General features: G+C 36.3%; 1 protein-coding gene across 2 annotated transcripts in view; it reads left to right on the top strand.

Annotated features, from left to right (window-relative positions):
- The window catches only part of COL19A1 (collagen type XIX alpha 1 chain), a 206,870-nt gene that overhangs the window by 65,888 nt on the left and 118,613 nt on the right, over window positions 1-22,369 (top strand). The window contains exons 11-12 of one of the 2 annotated variants that reach the window (XM_082756374.1): window positions 3,751-3,804; window positions 8,140-8,184. In XM_082756374.1, the coding sequence (XP_082612500.1) occupies window positions 3,751-3,804; window positions 8,140-8,184 (99 nt within the window). The remainder of the gene's footprint in view (window positions 1-3,750; window positions 3,805-8,139; window positions 8,185-22,369) is intronic. The other variant, XM_082756375.1, reaches the window with a different exon arrangement.

The raw sequence follows: 22,369 nt of genomic DNA, 5'->3' as shown, positions 1-22,369 counted from the left end.
GCAGTAACCAAGTGGGAACAAAAGGATCACTAGACACAGTGAAACCAGGGTGTCATAATATTTAGCACAAGCTTCCTGACATGACAAGTCCTGGAGATTCACAGGGCAAGTCTTAGCATATTTTTATGAGTATGTTTTTAAATAATTAATATTTTATTGGGTAGTTCTAGCCATTAAAATGAGCCTGCTTAGAGAAACAAGGAAATACTCTAATAGGCTAAGGGACATGTCATCTAATGGAGTATAATTGGTGTGGGATTGTTATTTATTAAAGGGAAAGCTCTGACCCTGTTGGTGGCTCTTGACTCACTCTGTACGTGTTACGAGGGGGAGGATGTTGATAGAGTCCTGTGATAGCACATTGTTGAACATTCCGCTCCATTTCTGCAATGCTAAAAATAGTTGTCCTCATTTTAAAACACCGGGCTATTAGATTATTCCAAAGGTCTGGCATACTCAGGGTAATGGAAGGCACATATCCATAAATTATCAAAACAGTAAGTAGCATTTGACCGTGCTGATTTTACTTCTGTTAAGATGCGTTTCCTTGCTAGTAACCCTGAAGTAGTAGGTCTATTCTGTAAATCAAGCTCCTGGCAGTGCCCCGGTAATTTTTAAAATAAAAGAAAAACTGCCTGTTGAGGATGGAGAAGCATCGGACTGCCTTTTTTTTTTTTTTTTTTTTCTATTCATAGTAATCATATCTGTAAAACAAGTATTTAAAATATTTTACAGTAATTGTCTTTCCCAAGCATGAGGAGAATCTCACAAATTTCCAGTACATTTGACATTATAAACTGTGCTAATGCCTGAAAGGATTTAAATAGCAATACACATTCTAAATCATTGATACAACTTTCTCTCAGCTCTTTTTGTCTTATGATTAGTTAATGTGACACCTAATTCATGTTTGGCGCCATACTATCATACTATCTGGTAGTACAAATAACCAATGCACTTAATATAGTTCAGATACTTAAATATCATGTCTTTTTTTTTTTTTTTTTTTTTTTTTTTAATTTGAAAGTCTCTTTCTTATAGGGAAAAATAGCAAAATATGGAAGTCAAGGTATAAAAATTCTTAGAAAAATAATATGCATTCTAAGGTAGTTGCTAAGCACATAGACACCATTCAGCTTATTGTATCTTGAAAACCTTTAGCTGGAAAGCAAATCTCTAATTTAATAGTATGTTGCAGTGCAAATAAAAACTGCAGAATCAATACATGATAGATATATTGAGAACCTGATTATACATACACTGCACGTTTCCAGAATAGTAAAGCAGCCACAACATTCATCATTCTAGATTTAATAAGAATCAATATTGATGTGGAAGATTATTTTTGCATTAGAGTGTTGAATGAATAATCATTTGCAGAACACTGATTAACCAGTGCAAGACAAAACATCTATGCCTTGTCTTCATAAAAACAAACAACAACAACAACAAAAAAGACAGTGAATTTGTGCTGTTTTTTTCTAGTTTATAATGATCTAGAATAGCAGTGAAGATAACATATTATCTGGTAACTATTAGACTACAGAGAATATTTCTGAATCTGTGTTGTAAATTTGGAGAAAATGAAAGACTAAGGATTACTTGTGATGATTAATTAGAATTTTTCCCCAGCATGCTAGCATCTATTTTTACGGAGGGGAGCTGCAAGGAAGATGTTGGAAACTCTGCCTTGAGCAGAGTGAGAAAAACGCCATTTTAACAGGCTATTTTAAGCAATATTTTAATTGTTATATATCACGAGCGCTTTGTATGTATTTGTTTAATTACTTGTATCATTTAGATGAATAATTGTTCTTTTATTTTCTCTCTGTGTTGTACAGAGATTGGAGTTTTTTCTTTGTCTCTGTTTGTTCTTGTTTGTGTCTGTGAGGCATTTATCTTCCAATTGGCTTGGAGTCAAACAAGTGAACTTTCAAAACTTTTTTTGTTGCTGAATTCTTGCTTGGCTAGAAAACTGAATTGGATGGTGTGCAAGTTAGTAGGGCAATGAATGGAATGGAGAAAGCATTTGATTTTAGATTTTTTTAATAAGTCGTCTAAGTTCCCACTTGAAGTTATTAGAGTATGGATGAATTTATCAAACAGAACTTAGCTCAGCAACTTCAGATTTATTGCAACCAAAATTAATGTACTTCACAGTGGCATAATTTATAAATCTGTAAATGGAGGCTGGTCCTTAGCTTTCAGTGGTATAGCTGGGTTCTCACTAGGTCTGTAATTGTCTAACCAGCTTTGCTGAGAAGGGTTGGAAAGGGAAATGGTTGCAATATCTTATAGTTTAATTCTATGTAAGATATTACTAGTTTTTTTTTACATCGTTTTACATGTTTGTTTTTCTCTTGCTTCAAAAGCCCATATTAAATGCAAGATTGAATTTTCTGTAGCTGTTAACTCAGATCTACTGTTTCTCTCTCTCTCTCTTTTTTTTTTTTTTTTTTTTTTTTTAACTTCTGCTCAACTAGTCTTAATTCAGAAACCAAAGATTGCATGATCATGTTATTCAGAGTGGACAATTACATTTTAAAAACATTTCTTATAAAAAAGATGTTTGTATCCATGTTCAGTGTCACGCATAAGTCCTAAGCATCCAGTCTCAAATGGTATTTAGAAACCCAAATTAGATTCTTAATTTTCATGAGTAGTGCACAAAAGAAACATTTCTGAGGGGGAAGAGGGATGTTAGTAACAGATGTACAGATGACTTACTGTGCTTTTATAAGATCTCAGGTAGAGGAGGCAGTAATTTAACAACATAACCTTTTGGTCAGAGCATTCACTTAGGAAGATTCACTTAGGACAGATTTTTGCTTGCTTGGTTGCACCAGATCAAGGCATAGCATTTCATCTGGTGCAGTAGCTTGGGCACTCCTCTTAAGACAGGGAAGAGGTCTGAAATTTCCCTTTGACTGAGTAGAGCCTAGAAGCCAGCATCCTGCTTCATATATACTGTAATTGTAGGTAATTCTATGAAACATGAATGACTATATCAACTATATCACCTCTGCCTGTGTTTTTCAATGAGGACAGCTGTGGTTGTGGTGATTTCAGTGCTGAAAAAATGGGAAAAGTAAGTTCTGTGCATCCCTGGATGGAACATTTTGTAAGATGGAAGGGGCAGAAATGTTTGTCCCAGATGTGTCACATGTAAGATAGCACCACACCACTCAGCTCACATGTAGCAGCAAAAATACATTTAAATTGTAGATCCCTCTGGGCTCAAGCACCTATTAAATATGAGGGAGAGCATGGAAATTGTGGCACTCTTGCTAGGTCTTTAGGTACTTGGATAGTATGCAGGTGTTTTTCTAATACATATATATATTAGAAAAAATATATATTTATATATATATATATAAATTATATATTATATAATATATATATATATATATATATATATATTTCTGAATCATAACCTGAAATAAAAGTAAGGAAATATTTTCACGTGATCCGTACTCTCTGATCTTCTTGTGGCTCAGTCATTTGAAGCAGTCTGCAGCTACATCTGCTGCACAGTTAGATAACCTGTAATTGTTAATTGTCTGATATCTTGGATATGAAATGTATTTTAACCAAATACAAATCAACAGACATAAATGACCCTAGAAATCAATTCAACAACTCTGTTCAAAAAGAATGAGAAGGAAATATATCTCTATTTTTTTCCATCTTAATTTAGCTCAGTCTTGAGTTAGGTCTGAAAAAATGATGGTTATGTATATTTTGTTTCAGGGGGAACCTGGCTTAGTGGGTCTTCCTGGCATGCCTGGTCTTACTGGTTCCAAGGTAAATTAAATAAATAAAAAAAGTAGTCTTTTTTTTGTGTGTGTGTGTGTGTGTGTGTGTGTGTGGTTTTACTCTCAACATCCTTTTTGCCAGCCCTTCAGTATCTACATAAATTGTATTTGAATTATATATCCAGTTTTGGACTTGGACTTTGAGTATGACAGAGGCATCGTGTTATACAACTTCACTGTCAGCTGCTCTCTCACAAGAGAAGGGGCACAAGGCGTAGTGGCACAGACAGGCTCACCAGTGTTACTGTGCATTAAGAGCAGTTGTCTAGGTCTCAGAACTGCGCAGGATCTTTGTAGCCATGAGATACACAGATCCAAGAAAGTGAAACGTGGGTGTTATGATCTCAGCACAATGAGATGAGGGAAGCAGTGCGTTTTGTACTCTTCCATTTTAATCTTTTGCTCCTCTCTGGAGGTGGAATACTGTAGGAAGGCCAGAACTTGCAAAAAGATGCATATGCAATTTAGAGTTTACTGGTAATATTAGTTAAAGTTGTCTGGTTGGAGCTGTGTAACGTGAGAATTTTGTAACATTAGAAATTTTTGAAGTAATTTAGCTGTGGCTAGTGTAGGCTAATATTTTTAACGTTGTCAAGTGGAAATGACATAAACTTTTTTTTCACTACACTTTTTGTTGACTAAATTTCGTATTTTCTCTAATTGAATTTTCTTAAGTGTGGAAAAAACTCGACACCTAAACAGTATTTGTGAAAAAGGAAGGAAATGGTTAATAACCCCATAAATTGGTACAGGCAAAGAACTGACTGATTGAGCAGAGATGTTTGTGAAAATGACCTGAGTGTGGACATGCGGCTGAATATAAGCTAATAGTGTTTTGCTAGTGGATGTAAGGTAAAGCACATATCGAACCACCTTAGGAGAACATCAGGGGATGGTGTTTTTCTGTATGCTTGGTACTGGCAATCCGGCATCTGGAAAGTTATGTCATGCTTCGTCATTATTTTGAGAGATGTGGAGAAACTGAAGAGGGTCCAGCAGGTAGCTAGTGTATGTTCAAGAGTCTAGAAAACATGGCCTGTGAGGAGAGTTTCAGGGCACTAAGTCTGTCAAATCTGACAAAGGGAGCAATTGAGACGGTCCTGCAGGTCTCAGGAGCCCAGAAGACTGGTCAGTCTTCAAGAGCAGCTTCCTCAAAGCATAGGGATCTGTCCCTTGTGATATACTGGAAACTGAGCAAATATGGCAGAATGTCAGCATGGATGAAGTGGTTGCTCCTGACTGAGCTCAAAAACAGAAAGAAAGTAAACAGTAGAAGCAGGCATGAGCTACCCAGTAGGGAAATAGAAACATTGCCAAAGCGTGTGGTGACGGAGTTAGAAAACCAAAAGGTCATCTGGAATTGAAATTAATGAGGAATTCTGAAGGGCAGCAGGAAGGGCTTCTGTGAAGTATTTTGGCAGCAAGAGGAAGACTGAAGAAAATGCTGACCCACTGCTTCATGGAGTGAGGAACATGGAAAAGGCTGAGAGTACTCAGTGCCTTGTTTACCTTGGCTTTCAATAATAAAGTTTGCCCTCAGGCCTTCCAGGTACTTGAACATCCTAGCAGAGTGTGTTAGGAATGTTCCTTGCCCACTGGAAAGGAAGAGAGTGTTAAGGAGCACTTAAGCTCAATGGACATGTAAAAGATACCAAACAACTTGCATCCAGTGGCTGCTGAGGTGACTGCAATGCTACCCTCTGTTAATGTCAAGAGATCATGATGACATGGGGAAGTTTCTGATGACTACAAACAGGCAGACATTGCATCTGTCGTCAAGAAGGATCCAGGGAAGTGCAGGCCAGTCAACCTCACCTCTGTCCCTGGAAAAATTATGCAGGAAATCCTGAAAGGCATTTTTAAACACATGAAGGACTAGAAGGTGACTAGGAACAGCCAGAATTGATTCACCAAGGACAAATCATGCCTGACAATCCGATTCCCTGCTCTGATAAGATGACAGGCAGTGTGGATAAGAAGCAGTGGATATTGTTTACCTTGACTTCAGACAGGCTTTTGGTAGTTTCCAATCATATCAATGTAGTCAGATCTGTGAGATACGGACTCTATAAGTGGGGTGGAAGATTGGCTGTATTGTTGGGGCCAGAGGTGGAATAACTGTGGTACAGTACAATAACTGATGGCTCTAACAACTGTCATCCCTCATGGATTGATACTGGGGCAAGTATTGTTTAGTGCCTTTATTAATAACCTGGATGATGTGTAGTGATGTTACTACTCCACCCTTCCAGATGTGGGGGAGTAGCCAGTGCACTGTCAAGGTAGGAGAAGGATATATACAGAGGAACCTCAACATGCTGCAGAAATAAGCTAATGAAGTTCAGCAAAGGCAAACATTATGTTGCATCTAGGATGGAGGAGACACCAGTGCAGGCCCACCAAGATGGCCAGGAGCTTATAGCCCATGATGTACAAGGAGAGGCTGAGGAAACTGTGCTTGTTCAACCATAATTTGAGGTGATTTGGAAGGGAACAGACTTTACTGCTATCTGCAAGTAATAGGAGGGTGCAGAAAAGCAAGAGTCAGATTTCCCAAGGTGGACTGTGAAAGGACAAGAGGCAATGGACATAAGCTTGAACCAGGCAAATTTTGACTCTATCTATGAATAATTTTTATATAATGGATTGGGAATTGAATAAAGACAGGATTTGCAGTCTTACAAATGGGAAAGATAAATAAAGAAAGTGCTTTACTTCTAGAAATTTGTCAAAAGTAAATAGTTCTGTTGCATATCCAAAACTGGAGAAGAATGGGAAGCAGGATAGAATTTGCATACATTCAGAAATTATTTCAGTAATTAACCACTCTTTTTTTTTTTTTTGGTAAGAATATATGGAAGGTTACTTTACTGGATCGCATATTTTGCATGCTTGGTCTTGGGTATGCTTTTAAAACTGACCCCTAAGCTGTTGACTGCATGAGTCACCCCAGCCAAAAAAGCAAATAGGGAAGAGACACTGCAGGCAGTGCTGAAAAATCTAAAGCTATTTGATAATCTATAAGTCTGCACATCTCTTATGCTTTGAATTTAATTCCCAGATGTGTATTACACAATATTGTATCAATTGAACAATTTGGCAAAATGCTGCTAGAAAATTTGCAAGTTGTAGCCTGCAGTTTTAGTTGACCTCATTTAAACCTTGGACTATATATGGAAATGAAAATCTCCGAAGGGTGAAAGAATGTTTAGTTATTGCTCAATCTAATTTTTTGAAAGCAATTTAGAAACAATGCCATATGCTTTACTTCAGAATTCTTCCAGTCTTCTCATCTTCAAACCTGTAGCAGTCATGTGCATTGCACTGAGGCAGTGAGACTGAATTCTTTAGGCTGGCAAAGACATGGAAACCAGCTCTTTCCAGACGATTTAAGGGAGAAAGAGAATGTGGTTTGGTTTGGTGTTTAATTAAGGAGTTTTTGTATTACAAGTATGTAATTTTGGCTATATTTCTGTTGTATATCTCACAAAACAGACAAGAATATGTTAATAAAGATATGACTAAAATATTTAACTATAATTCTTGTAATGTAGCCAGGTTGAAGACCATTTGACAGAGACATTAACAAATTAAGAATGCTACAATAAGATCTTTTTATGAGCTAAAAATTATCGAAGTAGAGCAAGAAGAGCATTACAACAGGTCTTTTTATTGGAAGATCATTAAATAAAGGATTCAATTTGCCATAATAAGATGAGCTTGAATTAGTATTTCAAATTCTTTTTTTTTTTTTTAAATACTTGATTATTGGGACGAAGTTTTCAAAGTGAAAGGAATGGGTTTTCCTTCTCTAAATTACATCTGTATCTTTTTCTCAATTGAATGTGGTTTTGAGGCCTTTACAGATGACTAGTCATATTGAAAAATTAACTTGAAGGAATTCATAGGAATAAATATATTAAACTCATTCTGCAGAATACCAGGCTATAGTGAGCATGTTTAGTATCAACAGTTTATAATTTTTAAAGCCAGGAAGATCCCTTAGGCTGAACAAAAATATGAGCAATGATTGGAAAACTGTGGCAGCTTTTGTAGAGGTTTTGCATATTTCCAATGTGAGACTGTCGTTATCCAAATGTATTTTTGTGTTTTAATCCCATAATAAAAATGTAATAATAAATAATAAATTAATAATAATTAATTAATTAATCAATTAATTATTAAATAATTAATTATTAAATAATTAATTAATAATAAAACCCCATAATAAAAATGTAATACAATGTAATAAAAGTATTTTAAGGACTGCAGTTATTTGAAGAATGTTTGCTTGAGATATTTATTTGATTGTTTTGTGTTCCAGGGTGAACGTGGCTTTGCAGGTAGTAAAGGTGAAGACGGAGAAAAGGTAAATTATTCTGTTCATGTTATTTATTTTTTTAGTTAATGTTTTGATATATGGAAAAACAACTGGTGCCTGGTTCCAAAGGCCTCCCTTAACCCTTTCACAGATAAAACTCTTACTTTTTGCTGTGTCAGTGATTCCTGAAAGGCTTAATAACAAGGAATAGTTTATGCATATTAATTAGCGTAATCACTTCTTTTAGAAACCTCTCTTTCTCCCTTTCTCCCTTTCTCTCTTTCTTTCAAGAAACAATTAAATAATGAAGTCTAACAGAACCAGAACCACTTGACTCCAGTAGTGTCTACTGCTACCGTATTTCTATGGTAACTAATAGATGTTTATTTATACAGAATGGAATGCATGATGAAATAGTGTAGGTATTTATAGTACTCAAGTTATTGCTTTTATAAATTACAAACATTTTATAAAAACTTACTGTAATGTGTTGATTATAATTACTAAATATTTTGCATTCTTTTCTCCTAAGAAAGTAAATTCACTGCAATTGCAAAATTTTACATTTTCTACAGGATAACAAATAAAAACTAGTTTTAAAATGTTAATATTTGTTGATGTATTCCTGTGTACCTACACAGTAGTTAGCAAGAGTTTTGTCTCCTGCACATATCTGACTCAAATAGAAGTAACTTGATTGCTTGTCCTTGCAGAATGGAGGTGCATTTACCTCTTCCTTAGACTGGCAGTTCTATCCCCTTGCCAGATGGACTGGGATGTTGTCCTAAGGCTAGTCTCCTGGCTGGCATAAAGCTTCCAAGTGCAAATTCAAGGAGAAACCTTTCCTTGTTTTGCAAGTGTGGGTATCAGAAATGGAACCTGAAACAGTTTTTCCTAATTGCAGATATTCTGCATTGGCCAGAAATAGTTGAAAAAGACATGAGCATTAAAATGGGAATGAAACTGGCCCTTTGGAAGGCTGTCTCAGCAGACAGAATGCTGGCCTGGGTTGCTCTAGGTGATGTGCGCTAATCTTCCTGTGGGACTGCAGACAAGTAACAGGTCATCAAAAGCAAGTCTGTGTTGAGGGACGAGTGGAAAGAAGAGGCTGTTCTTAGCTTGCCTAATAGGAATTAAACTAACAATAATAATAGTTTATAGTTGAGCTTTAGCTCCTTAAACAAGTTACTACCTGGTTACTGCTTTTTTAGTAGTGTTTTGGCAGATTTGGATTAGGCAAACTGATTTAAGGATGTATCTTTTCTTGGATCATAAATAGTTTCTCTGTGCTTCAGCTTGCTGTCTGAAAAAGATGCAGAAAATCATTTCTGATGAATGTGTCATGTGTTTGTATGTTCATATGTTTATGTAGAATCATATCATAGAATCATTTAGGTTAGAAAAGACCTCTAAAATCATCTGGTCCTTACCCAATGATCCAACCTTTAACCTAGCACATACGTTTGTATGTTTATATGTCCTTCAAGATGAAGAATGGGAGATGCTGAGATTCTGGCAATATTCAGACTAGCGAAAATGGTGACCGGGTGGCAGCTTTTGATTCTAAGAAAGAGCAGTATATTTGTGCAGAGGCTGCTTTGGACAGGACTATATTCATGCACTCACCATACCTCTTCAGAAGTGTCACACAGCTTTCCAATGTTCATATTTTAAAGAAAATATGTCATAGATTAATTTAAGCAGATTTAAAGTTGCAGAGGGTTTTCTTAGGAGGAAGTATTCCAGTAACCAGGAAGGAAAAAATATCAGAAGTAAAAGCCAGCATCTACAGCAACTAAAATTTATCACGTGAAGATTCAGTCTCTAAAAAAAGCACTTGTTAAGCCTGAGTGTTTCTAGCTTCACAGACAGATCTTATTTCCTTCATAGCATCATTATTCATCAGTTCTGAAGGGCTTGTTGATTTTTTTTTCATAATTGCTCTGCAGCTGTGCCGTGCTTTCCTTGAGTTATATGAATAAATTGTGTTTGGACACAGGCACGTGGCTCCAGCTGTTGCTGCCACTCTCTTTGCTTGATTTCCCTTATATTAAGGCAGAGATAAAATGACCAAATGACTGGCAGTAACATTTTTCTTATGTGGAAGTTGAGTCAGCACATTTTAGACTTTTTTTCCTATTTGTTTTTTAAGTTCAGAAGTTAATCAAAAGATTCTGTTTAAATGTTTAACTGTTAACAAGATATTCAACTGTCCTTCAAATAAAAGGAAATATGAGTAGAAGAACCCTTATTTACCAGTCATTGCTCAAAAATATTTTTTTTTGAGCTACATACCATGATTTGTGAGGTAAGAGTGTATTTTAAAATAACATGAAGAAGATCTCAGCCTGGTCTCAGTTTGACCATAAATTAAATAATTTAGAAGAATAACAATGCTGTTTCCAGTTACTAAACTCTGGTATTAAAAAGGTGTCTGTATCTTTCCATTATAACATACTGTCCAAAATACAATTGTCGTTCTAATTTGTGTGTAGTAAACATGATTAAGAAGTCTGGAACTTAAAATTTAATTTTTACTAATACAAACTGCTCTGCTAGAACTTGCATCTCAAGGAACAGGACAAGTGTTTGAGTAATCTGTTTTGCATAACACCTAGAGAGGGTTACAGCTGCCTAAACATTAGGTATTTGCCATTTCAGACTCTCCGCAGTCTCCAAGTGCCACACACAGCTGGCAGAGACAGCACAGAGCTGATGGCAGAGCACCACTTCCAGGAGGGGCAGCTGCCACCATAGATTCAGAAATTAAAAATAGCACAAGATGCCTTTGTAGGCAGCTGACGCCCACTTCTAGTGAGTTGCAACAAAGAAGGTACATCAGGGAGACGTAGGCAACTGAGGTGAAAGTAATTGATCATATGTAAATGAAAGATACAGGAGGCATCTTTAATTTAAGCTATTAAGGGATATTCCTTACATTTAAAGGCTTAAATCTCTCTTAATTCTTTAGGCTTAAATCTCTCTCTTTAGGTTTAAGGGTTTCTTTGCTACACGTATGTCTCCTTGAGGAATCAGAAGTCTTGATCTGCCTTCCTCCTTTTTTCTTTTTTCCTTTTTTTTCCTCCTGTTACATTGAACTTTGCTCTCTTTTATAACAGCCAACAGTAGTAAGGGAAGCTACAGAACTGCAAGTGTATGTGCAGGCTGCAAGTTTTCTCTCTACAGGAAATATACTCTCAGTGTAAATTTGTTTTAATCCTTCTTTGTATTCTGTTTTCTTTGTGTTCGGTAGGTAATGTCATTGTCTTATATGATAGTGTTACAGCTTGCAACAAAAGCATTGATCTATGTTCTATAGTATGATTGAGAAAGTATGTACTGAGAGCAGTTTTAATTGTTTTGCTGCCAGCAAGGAAGACTATGTTAAGTGAATCCGTCTTCTGTGAATACCGTTCAGTAGTGGGTTTTGTTTTTTTTTGTAAATCAGAGGTAGCCTAAAAAATAATAGGATGCAACAAAAAATAACAAGTGCAAGCAACTACCTGTAGGGGAGAATAAACATGATTTGGGGTTAAAAAAAAAAAACAAAAAAAAAAAAAAAAAAAAAAAAACAGGAAAGAAAGAGAACAACAACAACAACAAAAAGAAGTATCTCCTTTCAAATTAAAATCTGAAGGTTATTTGTATCTGAACATGAACACAGGTGAATGAAGTAAGGCAGTTGCCAATGAAGGAAACTAAGATGTTTTAAAGAGCAATACTGTCTGCAACACTAAGGAACTAGTACTGTGCTATTTGTTATTGGTAAAGCTTTAACTTAAAAGTTGTTGGAAGGAGATCACTGGGAACAACTGATCTATGTAACACATAGTCTTTGAGGAAGGATTGCATGAATGAAGATAACTTAGTACAGAGTCAGCTGAAAAGGACTATATAACCAGCCTTCAAGCATGTAAGACGGCTTCATAGAGGAAGGGAATGGTATAGTTTCTGTGTCTGCAGGGGATAACACACGAAGTAACAGGCTGAAAGCAGGGCAAGGAAGACACTAAGTAGCTGTTAGGAAAGGCTTTTTAATTGTTCTGTTGTTTGTTATGGAAGTAATTTCCTCTTCCAGTGCTCTGTACTTTTTATCCTGGTTACAGAAAAGGGAATGATCTATCGAAAGGCCTAATTCATTAAAATACAGGAGATCAGATTATCTCAAATGACTTTTCCATTTTCTGTTGATAGCATCAAAATAATGCAAGTTACCACACCAATTTCTAATTGGATAAACACAGAGAACAGCTAGACAGTTTCTTTTTCAATCTATGTTCTTTGGTTTTAGCAGCATGGTATTTAGAGTATGGACTAGGGAACAAAAGTTGTCAAGTGACTTAGTGGAGATTTGTATGTACATGGTTTTCAGCTTCAGATAAGAACTGGTTCCTTCACTAGAATGTGCTTAGCCACTTTTTTTTTTTTCTTTTTTTTTTTTTCTTTTTTTTTTTTGAGAATTTTTGAGAACAAGAATATATATACATATTCTATACATGTTCTAGAGCATCACATCTCAGGGAAGACCAGTGCCCTTGCTCAAATACCTGATCACCTGCCAGCTGATGCTCTCTTCCTCATAAAAGCTGCCATGGATTGCCTCCTTGGGTAGCACTGTACATGGTTGCTTGGATGTGTATGTTTATTTTTTAATAAATATAGCTACAAAGTAAATTGACCTAAATAAATGAAATCTAGAGGTCTCTGAAAAAAAAAATGTTAAGTACAATATTTTTTTAAAAGAAAGAGAATCTTTAAAATTTATTAGAGCAAAAATTGCCATGCTTTTTTTTGCTTTTTTTTTTTTTTTTTTTTTTTTTTGTTAAATCGTGATTTATCCCTTTTTACCTCCAGATTCTTGCTTCCTTTGGTAATGCTACCTAGTACTCTTTGCCTAGATCTCCCATTTTTCATCTCCTTATCTACCTCCTTGGCTAGAGTATATATTTACTGCAGTATATGCTTCACAGATACTCTTTTTTTCTGTAATCAAGCTAGAACACTGGTATTTAAGTTTTGAGGGACATGTGGAACCTCAACACCACATAAATTTTGCGATAATTTGGCACCCTGTGTGGAACAGATCTGTATTTTATTTGGAAATAAAGTGGCAATTGAAAAGCCAACACATTGTACATGTTATTTATAGCCAAGCAAGCATGACAGGATTGTTGCTAAGAGATAATACTGGTTAGACAGAGCTAGGAATCCTACATTCCTTGTTTCATGTAGCTTCTTCAAAGCACTAGTATAAAATCCATGTTTCTGTTTTAAATCAGAGAGGCAATTTATATTGACTAAATTGCAGTACTAGCTGATTGCTCAGAAGACTCAGAAGATGAGTGACAGAGTAGGAGGGTGGCTGTGCACTGGAGCTGGATTCTTCAATTGCAGTTTTCATGACTGGTTGCTTTCCTTTATAAAGGATATTCAACTCCTGTCTCATACTCTAAATAGAGGATCTTAAAACTGGGTGTCATTGGAGTTGAGCTTTGTGTCAGTTCATGTGCTGTGATACTCATTTGTGAACGCTTGATCTGTAGTGGTTATTTTACTGCAACTCTTTGATTGATATTTCTCAGTAAAATTATATAAATAAAAAGTTAGATGTATTTGAGTAAGGGAAACTTTGGGAGTGAAGCCATAATGACAGTCATACATTATTTCCGAAGTTTTATCCTTTTATCTTTACTTTTTATATGTTTTAGTTCTGCTTTTGCCTGTGTATACATGTGAGAAGAGAGAGATTATCTGGGGCTTGTCCAGCCTAAATGTAGAAAAAAATTGTCATCTGCTTCATTTTCTTCTAAACGCAGGATGTGCTTTGTATATATTTACTATTTTGTGAAGTACAATTTGAATTATCCCAGGAAATAGGGCTTCCTCTATTTCCTTTAGAAGAAAATTCCTAATAGATCTTAGTGTCAGGAAGATTTCCTGGAGGTTAACGTTTTCTTCTTCATCCTATCACACCTAATAATATACTCCTCTACCTTTCATCCATTCAGAATATGCATGGCTATAAACTTCCAGCATGTCCCCATGTGTAGTCTTTTTCCTTCTAGTGTTCAAAAAACTTTTCTTAAATAAGCATAAGTAAATGCAGAAGGAGGCCAATTCCCTTTCAAAGGTGCTAGCTGAAGTTAGTCATTATTTACTTTTGCTGTCTAATATTTAATATTTAATATAAAATCTCAGTGATGAAAACAGTCCACATAAGACAGCTCAAGTATCAGGGAAGCCTGCAGTCTGCTTGAAAAATAGGAGTTGTTGCTCATGGAGTAGAAAACTAATGGATCTGGAAAATCTATAATTAAAAATAATAAAAAATGACAATTAAGAGAAGCAATTGTTAATCCTCCTGTGTGTTAATACAACTACTTGTCAGCTCTACATTCTGCTAGAAATACTTCAGTATTTATATATACTATTAAGTGTAGAATATACTAAGTTCAGTAAGCTGCAAATCTTGATATAACCATAGCCACTGAAACAACAGATCTGTTATTGTGTATGTTTTTTGGAGGAATGGAAGGAAGTGCACTTTGCATTACAGACTGAGTCCAATTCCAAGGTTTTGTTTGGATGGTGATTGAGTCCATGCCACTGTGCTGAAAATGTGTCTCCTTGCCTTTGCTCAAAATAGATATTTTATTTGAAATTAAAAATAATAATAATAATAATGTGTGGAGGTAATTTTCTGAAGTCCTCTAAATCCTATTTCAAGCAGTCAAGACCGAGTTCATTACCAGTTGGATGCAAATATGACCTGAGTTTTTTCATACTTGTCTCTTAATGCTATGAAGCGAAGCGTTAAGTTTTCTCTCTCTCATCTTGTAACTATCTGGTTACGTATTCACACCTTTTAAGCTGATGGGAACCAAAGTTCTTTTCTTTGGTTGTATGTATATATATATATATATATATATTTTTTTTTTTTACTATGACATGGTGAATAACAATTTATCTTTTTCATAAAGTCCTATGAGGTTAAATGCTGTTTGCAAGACAGCCATCTCAGTTAAAGGGCATGAGAGTGTTTTTATTTGGGATTTGTTTTTACTACGAAGCATATTACATACCATCACAGAAAAACATGTACACTTATGTTTTAGGGGAAAAGGAAAAGCACACATTTAATCCTACAAGAAGTTCCTACCTGTAATAAAAGCAGTCTTAACTGGCATTTATCCCAGTAAGCAAAATGTTACCAGGGTTCATCCTGTAGTTCTGTGGCATTTGACTTGATGTGTCTATCTTCCTACTGCTTAACTAACTTGCCCTTGAAACAAACAGGCTTCATCAAAAGTGCTTGTTTAAAATAGTTGACAGCCTATGGTAACTTTTGAACTGTGCCTGGGAATTGTATGGGGAAGTGCTATTAGCCTCATTGAAACATCTACAAGAGACCTTCACAGCTAGGGTCTATCAATTTATTGATATAGATGACCAAGTTCCAGGACTCAAGCTATATCACTGTCTAATTTACCTACAAATGCCCATTTGGTCAGATTAAAGGTTCGTCTAGCTCAGCATCCTGCTTCTAATGATAGCCAAAAGTGGTGCCTAGGGAAAAGCGTAAGGACAGAGTAAGCAAGTACAGTGCTTCTCCTCATGCACTCTTTCAGCCTCCAATGATTTGTGACTGTGTTCTCAGCCAGATGCGGTTTCAGTGAATTTAGTAGTCTTCAATGGACTTCTCTTCCATTAATGTGTACAGTTTCCCCTCAAATTCATGTAAACTTTAAGCATCTGCAGTATCCTGTGGTGAGGAATTATGGTGTTTATCTTCATGTTTGAAGAACCACTTCCTTTTGTTTGTTTGGAAATTGCTTCCTGTTAATTTAATGTAATGTCCCCTATTTCTCCTTTTAGAAGATTCCTCTTCTCCCTTTACTTATCAATCAGGAATTGATAAGCATCTCTCATGCATTCCTGAGCTGTCTCTTCCGATTGAGAAATACCTATCTCCTATGACAACTGATCTGTATTTTATCTTCCTAGTAGCTTTATCTGGATGTTGTATAGATCAGTTGCAAGGTTTTAAGATGTTAGAGACAAGGATTTCAATGTATGTAATATGACAGTGAAGTTCTTTGTTTCATTCACTGTGCCTTCCTAGTATTTCCTGACATTTAACTTCCTTCAGTACATAGATTCATATGACATTTTGATTTTGGATAGCTCTCATAAGTAGTGAGGTTATCTCAAAGTACAAGTATAAAAAGTCACATATCTATACAAAAACTGGTAATCTTCAGCCCTCTGCTGATGCACTTTCCTCTGTTTTATTCTCGTGGCATTCTGCAGTAGAGGAGAGTTGTTGGTCCTACATTCATCATTTTACTCTTGGTAGAAGAGTAGATGAGAAACTTGAGAACATACACACTTGTTCGTTGTTAGTTAACAGATTTTTACCTCTTGAAACACAACCAATTTCTGAGCTCAAATATATCTTTGCACATTTAAAAGCCTCAAATATGCAAATAGAAGTGTAACATCTTTTTACTAGGCATAGTCATGATTTCATAATTCGTAAAGTTAAAGTATTAATCCTGAAATAATAATTCGTAAAGTTAAAGTATTAATCCTGAAAAGTCTTTGTATGCTTCATAGGAAAGTTAAGTGTTGTTCACAAATATATACATATAATGGAAGATTTCCACTTCCCAGTACATCCAGTTAAGAAAATAATTGGTTTAAAAGAGCATTCCAACTATAAAGTCGCATACTTTCTTCCATTATGAACCTTTTTTTCACTGCTAAATATTTGCTAAATGTTAACAGTTCCACCTGAGGTACTGCATACTAGCCCTCTACCTCAAAATGGCTTGCTTTATGAGGTTTGAGTGCAAACAGTTTGTATCTTGCTGAGAACAAGATTAGTGGAGGAGAGAAGTGACTTTGCCAACTTCTAAATGCTGGTGTGAGCTGTCAAGCTTTCTGCCTTGAATTAGGATGTAATATTTGACAGGTGCAGTTTTGGCATTGAAAAGTTTTATTCTTCAGTACAACTTCTCTCTGCCAAGGTTTGGTGTAATCTTAAACTCTAAAAATGGCCATTTGCAGATATTTAGTGCAACTTTGGTCCTCAAATTCCCTAAATTCCCATTGCTTCCACAACGTAGAAAGTCTCTCATGTAGTAGGCCAAGCTCTGGGCAAGAAGGTACATGCAGTGCTCTGCAGAAGCAGCCAAGGCTGCTCTGAATGAGCTGGCTGGGGTGGCAGAAGCAGTGTAGCTTCCTTAGTGGGCACTTTGTTGAGACGTAATGGGAAAAGCAGAGTGCCAGGTCATTTGGCTGTGCTCCTAGTAATAGTTACCTCTGTGCTGCCTTGCAGATCTCAGAGCACATATCCAGAGATAGATGGCTGGGTACCATTACAGTTCTGGATGCGTAGAAAAGATGCACTAGCTTGGAAATAGCTAAGGCTGTAAACCTTTTTGACTGTAATTTTGATAAATGGTAATTAATTTGAAATCAATGGAACAACTTTACCTATATGGAGTGGTGCATATTTAGCATTGGGAAAGTATTCTGGAGGAGCAAAGAAATATTCACCAGCAGTAGTAGAGAGCACAGAATCATCTTTGCTTTGTGTAGACACGTTGAGGTCCTAGTTTCTACTTAAGAACTCAGGGTAGTATGGCACCAGTGAGATGAATGCTACAGTCGGGTCACCTTTGTATGGAAGAGACGGTAGAGATGGGCATGGAGATTGAGTGGGTGCCTGGGGAAAACAGGAAGAATGGATGGTGTGAGTGCATTTCTGAGGGAGATGGAAGAGATGGAGAATAATTCATGAGGAATAATTCAGCGAGTATATCAGTGTTAAAGTGAGACTTCTTTATTGGAAGAACACCCTACCTCTTCCATTTGGAGTGCTCTGCCATTCCAGCAGGTCCATGCCTGGATCTAGTCTGTAAGAAGTAAATCTCAATCCATTTCGGAGTCAAAAGTAGAATACAGAATTTATGGTTTCCCTGTTTTTCATCAGCTTGGCTAGTAAACTGTTTGTGTTCTGTGATGGATGGAATGTGTCTCGTGCTCAGCCTATATTATTGGTTCACCAGAAAAGAGCATTTACTTCAGCTATTTTGTTAGTTCAAGTGATAAAGCTTATTGCCGTGAATTAAAATATCTTCCCTTCTGACTCTGCAAATCATCTTTGGTGAAAAGCCTTATAGCACATTATAACGAAGTATTTTGCTTAGTATTTATTAAACTTAACAGTCTGAATTTAAAAAAAGAAAAAAAATATATATTGCTGAGTCCAAAGAGAAGAAATGCCAGAATGTAATTTTTTTTAAAAACTAAATGTGACTTTAGTTGGATTAAAGAGAGTCCTGGAAAGAGCCGATCATGTGTGTGTTTCCCCAAAATAGTCTCAGCGAAATAGGTCTGACTGAAGTTCAACATCCAGTCATTTTGTTCAAACTTATTTTCATAACACTGCTTTTGAATGTCTTTTTTAGTCTGGTAGCTATTTTTATTACTCTGTATGTTCTTGATTATCTGTGCCTTCTCTCCTACCCTTTTTCCGGCTTGCAACTTAACTTTCCTGTTGTGCAAGCACCCACACATACATGTATGTGTATTTGTTCGTCTTTTTCCCAATTTTACTTTTGTAAAAACTGTGTACACTTCACTAATACCTTTGCAGGGTTGTTTTTAACTGGAAATGCTGTGGGAAGCTTTGCAGGAAGTGTAGCATACCTTGAATACTTTGGTTCCTTATAAATCTCATACGTTGTAGGTAAGTTCACATGATATTGGTCTGGTCAGTTAGCCCAGATGGAAAATTAAAGTAGTTTCATATTTTCATATTCTCTGACAGCATAATCTAAGTAGGGTATTAGGTGGGGTATTTCTTCTCAATCTCAGATCTGGTGATTAATTTAGCTTTGAGCACGTGTATTTTCTTGATTTCTGATTGCATGTGCACATTTACAGTAACAAGCTTGTACATTTACATTTGTATTTATATGTTTATTTAAATAAGTAAGTTATCCTAACTTATCCCCTTTTAGGAAATTCAACATAATACAAGCATGAAAATATTTAGTACCATACTAAAAGATTTCTAAATTGAATCATTTCTGACTTAATTATTTTGATTGAATAGCGTGCTGTGCAGTTATTATCGGAAATGCCTTTTTTACCAAGAACTTTAAGATAGAAAGGAGGCTCAGCAAGAAGGAGGCATTACAGCAACAGAGAGTAAGCACAATCGAATCCCTGTTGGCAGCTGCAGTGTATTACTTTAACATAGTGGACTAAATAACACTAGTGACAGGCGAGCCTCCTTTCTCTCAAACTGGAGGCAGTTCTTGGGAACTGCTGAGCAAAGATACACCGCAAGAATGAGCTGGCAGGGCTCTGCAGAAGGAGGCTGTCAGATTACTGCAGCTGCTACTATCAGTGAGATGATGATGTATGCACTGTTGCAGAGGATTATCCTTTTTGGAAAAGGAGAGTACTGACGGGTATCTAATGAGAAGAGGCAATAGGATAATACAGCAAAATACAGTATTAATGCAATATTAGTGACCATCATATCTGAAAACATTACTTAGCATAAATCACTTGTAAGCCTGTGTGGCCTTATATTTTTTTTTTTTTTAAGTTTAGAGTTTAGGCTCTTTTTTTTTTCTTTTTTTTTTTTTTTTTAAAGTGATATTTCTACAGTAAGTATGAATACTATGAAGAAAATTTGCAGATGAAATACCTGTGTCAATTTAAGTCAGTGGGCTCCCTAAGTCCAAATCAGACTTGTAATCTTGGGTGAGCAGTTGTCACATTAGAGTGGTTTTAGTGGTTTTTACAACTAGGATACAGATCAGAATTCATGAACAGAGAGCAATGAAAGATGAAACAAAAACCTGTAAGGACAGAAGTGTGACTACTGTAAGGACAGGGTGTGACTACTGAAAAGTCAGCAACGTATATGTTTAACGACTGCATTGAAATCTCCAAAGCATTTATTTCCCCCTTTAGCAAGAGATGATATTTGTTAAGGCAATATTGTCAATGAGAAGAACCATTTCTTTGTCTCTTCTTTCCCAGCTGCTTCTTCCTGTCCCCAATGTCACTGTGCAGTGCTATTGCAACTGTTGGTGTGACACCTAGTAAAGCAAATGAGTCAGGGAACTCTTTTGGCCCCCAAAGAGTTCCTATTTACTGGTTTATATCTCATCAGGTTCTGTTTCTTCAGACTGCTGTCTAGCTTTTCTTCAGCAACCAAAGTATTTCAGAATTATAGACAAATTTTTATGACCAGAAGGTACTACAGTACTAGAGATGACTTTTGGGGCTGAATCAAGATCAGTGTGATTACTTTTGGATGAAGCGAAACAGAAAGATATACTCCAAGAACAAGCTTAAGGTGCTGCAATTGCAAATAGATGTTGAGTTCATGAAAACAGACTAAAGCTACTCCAAAGTAGGTTTAGAATAGGTTCCACAAAACATGTACAATGTGAAAATCTGGTTCTCTGCATCAGTTGCTTCATAGATCCTCTTCTGTCATGCCATGCTGTTTGCTAATGTAGACAGAACTAGAAAATACTTATTTTGAAGACCTGACCTAGGCAGCATGCAAGTCCAAGCAACAGGTTGTCTAGAGAAGCTGTGGATGCCCCATCCCTGGAGGCGTTCAAGGCCAGGCTGGATGGGGCTTTGAGCAACCTGGTCTGGTGGGAGGTGTCCCATGGCAGTGGGGGTGGAACTGGGTGATCTTTAAGGTCTCTTCCAACCTAAGCCGTTCTGTGACTCTGTGATATTAAGGCTGTTGTCAGTGATACACACAAAAGCTAAAGAATGGTAAATTGTACAGAAGTATGTGCCTGATGTAGTTAACTCCATTAGCAGCTTTATGCCTCTACTTTTTGTGTGTCCTAAATGTTTAGTTTAAGAAATTGAAGAAGCTAGCTTAGAAGAGCAGCTAATTTACTGTAAAGCTCAGAGATTCTGTGACAGTAAGTGGAGAGTCAGTTGTCTTAGATGTCTCTGGGGGAGGGAAGGGTATGGTGTGGCCAGTATATATTGTGCAAAAAGAGATACAGAAGGAATTTGACCTGTGCCCTTATATGAGTTGTACGTACTTACAGAAGGCTAGTGTTAACTTAAACTTGCTCCTGTTGTCAATAGCCATCTGGCAGATAGAGATCAAATTTCCCAGGATGCTTTTTCTAAAGGTGCCTCCCTCTTGCAACAGGCTACAGAACATTCTCTGTTGTATTTATTCTAGACACTTTACTGCAATGTTGCCCAGCTAGAACAGAAAGATGGTAATTGTTTGCAAGCTCAGTATCCTATGGGCTGGTTATAATGGACAGTTGCCAGTGAAGTGGAAGCTGTGGATTTCGATTCACCTAGAAAGGGAGAAAAATTCTTGCATGAAAGCTGTAATTACTATGTTTTGTGCAAAAGACAGCCATCCCTTACTTCTATAGCCGTGTTTTGAATTGCCCTTAGTAAAGTATGAGCAAGGTATGCATACTTTGAACACAAATCAAACCTCCTTCTCAGATGAATATTCATCAGAAGACTGAACATATCACACCTTTAGATTTTATCAGGTCTATGAGAACTTTATTGAAACTCCAAGGAGCTCCTGGTCTAAAGTTTGTAATTCTATGTACCCTAAGTCTTATACATATATATATATATATACTATATATATATATATATATATATATATATATAAAATATTGTATATTTTATATACATATATATATTTATTTATTTATATAAAGCACCTATCACCGTATTGTTAAACACTCTTTGGAACCACTCTGATGGCAGGGGTAAGAACAGGAGTTGGCCTGTTAGTACTTCAGCACTTCTGTTTCCAACCAATTTAGAGAAAAAAAAAAAAAAAAAAAAAAAAAAAGCCACAAGACTTTGCTGTACCCTAAGAAAATGGAGGTAAATGATAGTGCCACCTGTGTGGGCCTGATGAATGCAGTTCAGAAATAGTCACAGCTAGAGCAAATGCCATTATTTCTGTTGTCATGTGGTAGAAATAGAGCTGAAGATGCAGCCTTTCCAGAATAGACGTAGCAGTCCATCAACTTGTGCAAACACTTGACATTGCTGTAACCATCTGCAGAACATCTTTCAGAGTCTAAATAACAATAGCAGTAGTCTGCCAAAACCATGAAAGTATGGGTGTCTAAAAAATACTGTGTTCTGTGAAAGCAATACTATTTGTCAACTACTGACAAGAACA

The sequence above is a fragment of the Aythya marila genome (assembly GCF_965140915.1).
Source record: "Aythya marila genome assembly, chromosome: 3".
Classification (NCBI taxonomy): domain Eukaryota; kingdom Metazoa; phylum Chordata; class Aves; order Anseriformes; family Anatidae; genus Aythya; species Aythya marila.
The sequence above is the reverse complement of the archived record's forward strand: the minus strand, read 5'-3'. Positions and strand labels throughout refer to the sequence as shown.